At 28.1% G+C, this 8,922-nt stretch overlaps 1 protein-coding gene across 1 annotated transcript; it reads left to right on the top strand.

The window, feature by feature from the left end:
* The first annotated feature begins 3,843 nt into the window (after positions 1-3,843).
* LOC113558512 (hsp70 nucleotide exchange factor FES1-like) lies at positions 3,844-8,626 on the top strand. Its single transcript, XM_026963992.1, has 6 exons — positions 3,844-4,447; positions 4,627-4,792; positions 4,862-5,092; positions 5,174-5,332; positions 5,392-5,612; positions 8,511-8,626. The coding sequence occupies exons 1-6, from the start codon at positions 4,187-4,189 to the stop codon at positions 8,556-8,558; spliced, it is 1,086 nt and encodes a 361-aa protein (XP_026819793.1). The 5' UTR covers positions 3,844-4,186; the 3' UTR covers positions 8,559-8,626.
* The last annotated feature ends 296 nt before the right edge of the window (positions 8,627-8,922 follow it).

The following is an 8,922-nucleotide window of genomic DNA, read 5'->3' as shown; positions in this document are numbered from 1 at the left end:
GCTCCACATGAATTTTATTACCTATTTTAAACTTAAAAAAATAAAAGTGTAACATCCAATCTCTATATTTTTATTTTTGTTTTATTCTTTTTCACTTAATTTTTCCTATAATTTTAACATAAATATTTATATTTTAATAAATAAAATACATATTGAGATAAAAAAAAAACACAAGTTATTTTAATATACAATGCGTCAATGCATTAACGGCAATTTACAAGTTGCGCCAAAAATTACATTTTTATATACCAATTGGCAATTGCAATATTTTAGGGTTGATAGACAGGTTGCGCTCTATATACATTTTGTGGTCGATAGACCATATCCGCTCATAACATTTTACAATACCAACCTAAGGAATAAGTATTAGTTAGGTATAATTATTACATCATAAATGAAAACACTAACCGATTTTTTGTGAGTATTAATATTTAATACATAATAATAAAATATAAATAAATAAATATTTTGTTTCGCGTTTTACAAGTTATTTTTTGATCGTCAATTATTCAAAATTAAATACCAGTTACATTACATTGTAATTCTTTTTATAAGATTCCCGATACTGTTATAAAATACCCAGTCACTTTAATCAGTAATAAATTAATCAATAAATTAGTTTTAATTTGCATTCATTTTAGTATATGTTATATTAGCGCGATTGGTATACTTATCCTTAAATATAAAGCGCGCAATTGGTCTATGACTCCATTAACATGATAGAAATAAACTAATATTTTTATCTATGTCATTATTATTATTATTTTTTTGTTAATTTGTTATTCCTACTTAAAATATGATTAACTTATAGTTCCTTTAACATAGCTCGATTCGCAACTACAACGTTGGTATTATATACAGGCATATTATACACGTATATTTTTCGTAGCCTTGATAAGAATTCAGAAATCACGGACTAAGATATATCTACTATAACCAGTACCAGACATAGTATATCTTAGTCCGTGTCAGAAATTAAAATAATTATGTTAATTATTATGATAAAGATATGATAAATTAGTAAACAATTTATGGGCAAATTAAAATAATTTTATAGCACCAGGAATCACCTGCTAATCCGATACGTCTCACACAAGGACGAAAAAAAATATGACATGGAGTTTAAAAAATTAACGAAAAATAACGAAATTGTTATAGAGGTATAATATTGTAATATTGTACACATTTTATTTGTCAATATTTTTTTACCTACTTCTAAAACCTTATTGGTTACCAGTGTTTGAATATTGGCAATGTGGGTCGTATATCATTATTTTCTATCTATAATGCTAACTGTCCAAATTACATTAGCTCTATTTATTTTACAGTAATACAAACCGTTAGAACAATCTGACGTCTCCTTCATTGCTTTTACCGATTCAAGCACTGATAACTAAATCTTGTTTTTAAATTTAAATTCACAGTACTATCGGTATAACAAAAAACGATAGCAAAGACAAATGCTATAGTCCGTGTCAAAAGTTAAAATAATTATGTCAATTATTATGATAAAGATGTGATAAATTAGTAAATAATAAATATTAAGAAATATAAAAAAAGTTTATGGCAATTTATGGCAAAATTAAAAACTGTTAATAGCACCAGGAATATTTTCAACAGTAAAATCATCGGTTAAAACTTCATTAGCACTGATCAATTTTTTTAGTCTATCATGATCCAATTTAAATTATACAAAAATTATAATATTAATACTACACTACTAAAATCTTACATAAATTATTTGGTCACTATTATTTTCTGAGGAAATTGAATGAAAAAGTTCAGGTTCATCAGCTACTTCTTGTGTTTCACTGGTATACGCATTAGATTGCTTTATTTATTAATAAAAAAAACATATATTATGCTACATCATAATATGCAGACAATACTACAATAGACATGATGTATTATACATAAGACTAAATTGCAGGATTGGGATGTTTAAAATGTGTTTCTAACAGATTATAGTTAAAAACATTATTCATTTTTTTTTTTTTACTACTAAGTACACAATAATTGTACATACTTTGTTTCAAACTTGATAAAATTATGTTTAAAACAGTTGAAAAATCGTTTTAAAAAAAGACGTTTTGATTATAAAAAACATTTTTTAATCATTTTAAACAATTTATTTAAATTTTAAGTTTTTACCAACTTTACATGTATTACAAGAGTACCTAATTGTTATTTAATATTTGTAATAATTATTGAAGTTAATTATTTTACGGAAAAAAAGGTTATCATTTACCTGTTCTTGATCATCATTTTGAAGAAAATGTGAATGTAATGTATGTACTTTCTTTTTAGGTGGCATTTTATGAAAAAAATTAAGGTACTGTTCACTGTTAGAATTGACATAATAATGATAAATAAAATAGGGGGCGAATATTTTTAATTTTGCCCTGTGCTCTGGGCGTCTAATCTTAACGACACGGTTCTGATTATCGTAAGCGCAACAACATTGTGTTTATTTTAGTAGAACTACGATGATCAAAAATATTATTTATGTTCCGTGCAGTAGGTAATTCACTAATGAGAACTTTTATGAACACCAAAATTTAATAAAATAAAGTTATAAATCCCATGTGTACAATGACATTTTTTATTCATTAAAAAATCTCAGTGGGTGCTATGCACCCACTGGCCCTCTCTACGGGCGCCTCTGTCGTTGGATACTTCCTCAGGATGTTACCGATCGAATTGGTTGCCTAATTAGTGTTTTTTGCATTTCATGTGGTACTGTCGAAATGTTATGTGATTAGTGTAATTTGGTGTCAATTTATTTTGCTGTTTTGCTGGGGTTTATTTTAGAAAATCAGGGTTTTTGATAACTAATTGATACTAAGATGCATCATTTTAAATTTAAACAGCAGAGGCGTTGCCAGTGGTGTGTGGAGGGTGTTGACCCCCCATTGGCCGTATTTTTATTAAAAATATAATGTTTATAATCTAGGAATACAATCATTTGATCGTGGTAAAATGTATTCTGTTATGCCGTATTCACGTTGTCGACTATATTGGTGATAAAAATCATTATCATTCAATTATTTTATTATTTTACCACGGTAGTATATTTATATTTTATTTTATTTTATTATACACACACCCCCCGCCCTAAAAAAATTCTGGTTACACCTATCGACTACAGTTTGAGTTGTTAACCAAAGTTAAATCTCGAGAACTTACGGCTTTTCGAAGCGGTTAAGAATTCCGAGTTAAACGTCGTTTTACATAAACGAATCGTATAATTCGCAAATAACGAAACACATAATTATAATCTCTATTCGTGTGTTTTAACAAAATTCGTCTACAGTAATAATTGTTTCTAATTATAATTTCACGTACAACGCGTACACACACACGATTTAATAAACGTATTGTAAGATACAAGGTTGTGGCCAGAAACATTTGGTGGGGGGGGGGTTTAGAGTATAAATATGTATATAGTTTACCATGTAACTTTGCAGTCGAACGTCGATTTTACACACATGTCGACAGTAGATTGCACGGGTCGTGCGGCACGTACCCACGAAGCCACCACGACGATAGTAAAACGTCGGCAGGCCCGAAAAACGCGGGTAAAGAAGTTATCGGCGGGACTTGGAGGACGAAAATTTAAAAAAGAGCTGATTTACGCGGCAGACAAAGCACACGAAACGTCGGAACGGCGCCGATAATGGAAAATAGCTTTCCACAGGCCACACTGATATTCCAACAGGTGTAGCAAATTTGTGCCCCATAAGAGACCGTGTTAGACTAAAATCGTGTCCCTTCTGGTTATTCTGCGATAGAGGTTTGGCGAGGTCATAACGCACGCGCGTAGTACGGCCTGTTGATCGTGGCGTCGGCGGCGCACTATAACACTGGTCTACATAGCTATTAGCTGTTATTCCGACGACAATCGACAGTGTTGTACCTACGAGTCGATCCATATTATCCGATCAGCCCCCCCCGCGTTTCGGTCCGTGCTTGCCGCATACCCGTCTCTCTCCGCTTAAACGACGCGCACAACTTCATTCGCCACCGCCGCCTTTGGCTCTCGTACGGTATCGATTTTTCGTCCGGTACTCAGCCGCGTCTACGAATCACGATTGATTTCGGCGCGGCCGCACAACCTACAACCACGCGCTTACGCCCGTTGTCACTAGTCATCCTACCGTCACCGTCAGCTTCAACACAGTTTCAGATGGCGGAGTCGAACTACATTGACAATTTGTCGCAGTGCAACGACGATTTCTCTTCGCTTCAAGTAATCAGGTCTCCGCCTCCTAGCCGACGCGTCACGCTGGTCAGCGACATGATCGAGGTGGTGACGACCCAAGAGCATTTAGTCAAAATGCTTCGTCGCCAAGATATCCATCGCAGACATCATCTACGCTTGAACGCCAACCACGCCCTTATCGATTTAAGCGGCTCAGACAATGACAACGACGACGATTACAATAAAGTACTTGTTATTCTGTTCAAATAGATTAAAATATTTCCAATTGTTTTGAAAATGTTCCATTAGGTACTTAACCAATTTGAGTTCCAACCTATTTATAAATTATTATACAATATTCAGTATGGTTTATATTGTTGCTGTTAGTAGTTGAATGGTTTTATTGATTTTGTTTATATTTACAGAGGAAGCAATATTTGTTAAATGTTATGACGCATAAGTTAGACAATGTGCACGAGGAAATGAATAATTCCATTAATATTTTGTTCGACAATAAAAAACAAGTGGAGGAACTCGAATTTGCGTTTGATGTTTTAACAAAATTTATTAACAATATTGATTATGCAAATGGTACCAATTTTCTGTTTCATTTTTATTTTTATCCGTATGAACATATGAATCTAACAAAGTATTTTTCAGATTTTGTAAAGATTGGCGGTTTCTATATCTTTTTACCTTGCTTTCGTTCCGAGCATTCGTCTGTGCGCATCAAAACATGCGAATTTATTTCTAAACTGGTTCAGAATAATCCATATTGCCAGAACAAGTTCATGGAAAATACAAATTGTCTTAAACTTCGAGCATTGATGTATATGGTGGAAAACGATAATGATAATGATGTGCGTGTCAAAGCACTAGCTGCGATTTACAGTGAGTCACAATTAATGTGTTGTGATAAATTTAATAATTGTATTTTGATAGTATAAATTGTTTAATATTTACATTTTATAGGTCTTGTTCGTCAAAACATACCTGTGTTTTGGAAATTCATTGAACTCGGAGGTAAAGATTTGATTCTTAATTCATTGAAAACACCCATTAATAATTTGAAGTTTAGAGCGGTAATATTCATTTACTCAACTAATTCTCAAATGGATAATGATGTATTGGGTAAGTTATGATTGGTATTAATACTGCTATGCAGCTTTGAATATTAATAATATTTACAGAACTGTATGTTGATAATGGAGTCGTTGAAATTATTTGTTCAATAATCATGGACATGGAAAATAATGTTGAATCATTATATCACGAAATGGTTTTATTAACGTTGAATCAATTTATGCATTTGTCACCAGTCAGAGTCAAAGAAATATGCTCTTCGGTAGAGGATTTTATGGAAGCATTGATATCATTACGAGATGCATATTCTAATCAACCAGTATATCAGGTAAGATATTTTGTTAATGGTTTTTTGACTATATAATACATATTTATACCCAAATTTCATTAATCTTTGAATTATAATTGAAACAAAACTTCAGAAATTTCATTAACAAAAATGATATTTAAATATTATAGTTGTAGGTATTATATGAATTAATTATTTCTATACAGTGTATGAATACATTTATATAAATATGAAATTAAAATGCACAGTTGTAATAAATAATAAAGTAATAGAATTAATAACATTTTAAAATGAAATAATATCGCAAGTTCGTTTTGTATCAAAAATAAAAAAGTAAAAAAAAATATAGCAGAATATTATTTAATGAAGTTAACATATTTTGGTAAATTAATTTAACAAATAGAATGTGTGTTTTGTAAGGAAAATAAATAATTGACTATGCTTTTAACATTGAATTTAAAAAAAAATGTTTTCTAATAATGAGCAATATATTTCATATTGAAGAGTTTGAATAAACAATTTAAATTTAAATATTTTTACAAGTTTTCAGGAAAGCAATATTGAAAATTCCTAAAATTCCATTATAGCTATTACAATATTATGTTTCTACTCTTCATTTAAAAAAAATAAATAGAGTATTGGATAGATTTGAGATTTTGAGTAAATGTTAGAGAACTAGGAAACTAGATAATAGTAAAGCATTTTCTAATTGAAATCAAAATTAAGATAAATTTCTATATTTCCAATGCTAATGGTTTATTAAATCTGAGCGACAGTGTTTAAGAAAACCTAGTTTCGAGGATGATTTATTTAAAATGTTTCTTTTATGTTCATTAAATTTTAATTTTGTATCAAAGAAAATAACTATATCACTTAATGACACATGTTGTATCTATTAATGAATTCTACTTTAATTAAAAATAGAATTACGATTTGTATTTGTTTTATATGAAAAAGCATTACAGAGCATTAATTTAAATTAAGTTCAAAATCATTATCTGAAGATTAATTAAAAATGTTATCCAAGTCTAATTGAAATTCTAAATTTCTAATGTATCATTGAATGATTTAATAATAGTCTTATAATTGTTAGTATTATCAGCAAAAAGTAATATTTTTGAGTGTTTTAAAATTGTTAAAATATAATTTATGAATAATTAGAATAAAATGAGAAAAATACTTGGAGTATTCCAGTGGGTCAGCAGTTTTAAAGAAAATTATAATATTTAACTAAGTGTTATTAATGAGACAGAAAATATGAAGGCATTTAATTTACACTTATTTTTCATTTCACTATATTGTACAAACACTACAAATATTGACTGCTAACTCCCAAAATCACAATCACTATACTAAATTAACTGCACAATTTTCTGTTTTTACCATAATAAAAATATTATTTGTATACTCGAGATTACAAAAAACTAATAATTTCATATTGCATTATTAAGAGCAAAAGATTATCAAGTGTAATGGTAGTTTCAAGGGGATTTTAATGTAATTTGAGAGAGCCACGTTTAACATAATAAAAATCTGTTATATACTAAATAACTTCTTTGTTATATTGAGTTTTTAAATAAAAATAAAAATAATTAAATACTGTCATATAATCATAGACTATTCAAGTACGTAAATATATGAGTAAGCGTTGATATATATAAATTATTTCTTGAAGCAAATAAAAATCAAATTATTTAAAAAGTTCATTAAAATCTGAATTCTAGTATAATTTTCTTTTCTTAAATGCATTGATTAATATTATTACTCAAGAAGACGCTACAGCTGATATATTAATAATACACACTCACAATTTTATTTATTTTCCAACTAGTTTAACAATTTATAAGAGAAAAAAATTTACATTACAGTAATAGGACACTCCCAAGCCATTGGCTGTTCAGAAGTGAGAGTTCATAACAATATTAGATTAATTATATTTACAATAATAATGTATACAATATACATATGCAAAAAGCATAAATAATCTTACACATGTAAAATATAAAACTGTTTTATGCAAGGTACACCCATTTACGCTGTTGTGATAGTTAAGACTCTAAATTGATATACATTATAGTTGAAAACATTATTTGTGACATATAATTTTTATCATTTAATATCAATTTTACAAAAATAAATTCTTTTTGTTTCAAAAACCATTATTTTTGAATTTGGAATAAAGTTTTTGTAGTTCCGATATCAAAAATATAAAAACAATATTATACAGCCAAAGTTCTCCTGTTTATGTGGTGAACATTTTGTTTCTTAGTTAAAACTAGGGCAGGATTTCTATGCATTTGCATGTTTTTTAACTTAGGTCCAAATTTGTTGGTTGTCAATTATGTTTACGATTTGGCTTATTCTTGATTTAATAGTACAATTTTTTTTTTTGCATTTTTTTAACATAATGCATATAATTGCATGTATAGGTATATACATTTTTGAGAATCTTGTTAATTTTAAATGGTATGTATTTAGTGAATGTCCATAATTATTAGTTTATTTGTCAAATTATTGTAAATTTACTACCTATTTAAACTAAAATGAACTTAATACTAAAGAAGAATAAGGATTCAAAACATTTCTAAAAATGTGTAACATAAATGGTGAATATAAAATGGAAGTAAAAGATGTTATTATTACTTTAAATCCGAGACAAATCACGTCATTTAAATATGTTCCAACAACATTGTGTGATGTGGAAAAGAGTTTCATCCAATATAAATCTTTGATTTAATCGCTGATTGTTTACTTTTGAAAATTTAATAAAAAAACAAGTTAATTACTTATTATTAAACTTATAAGACTGTTATTAAATTCTGTATGCATGGTCATAAATATTTATTTTTTTTAAATATATATTTTTTTAAATTTATTCTGATTTCTTCAATACAACATTTTTTTTAAATGTTATAATATATTTTAATTATTTTACAGAAAGAAAAGGAAGAAGTTTTGTGGTTGTTGGGAAAATTAAGATTGTGAAAGATAAAGCGGCATATTTCATTTTACTTATTTTATCACAATATATAATTGTTTCATATCTAGTTGCTTTTAAAAGAAATTAAACTTATGGTTTATAATGCTTTTAATTTTACTCTGTTTAATTTTTTTTTTTTAGAATAATAACTAAAATATTAATATTAAAAAAAAGTATAATAAAGCATAATCTCTGATATCATAATTAAAAGTTCAAATCTAAATGTGTTTTTCATTTATAAATTGTTTTCAAAGGTCTATTAAAGTACTTTTGTTCATATGAATACATTTGTATGGTATACTTAGTCTTTAATAATCACTCAGCTAGTATTTAAGTTGTAAGAAATAAAGAACTATTGCAAGGACGTAC

Source organism: Rhopalosiphum maidis, chromosome 3, assembly GCF_003676215.2.
Source record: "Rhopalosiphum maidis isolate BTI-1 chromosome 3, ASM367621v3, whole genome shotgun sequence".
Lineage (NCBI taxonomy): Eukaryota > Metazoa > Arthropoda > Insecta > Hemiptera > Aphididae > Rhopalosiphum > Rhopalosiphum maidis.
This window is presented reverse-complemented; position numbering and strand designations above follow the sequence as displayed.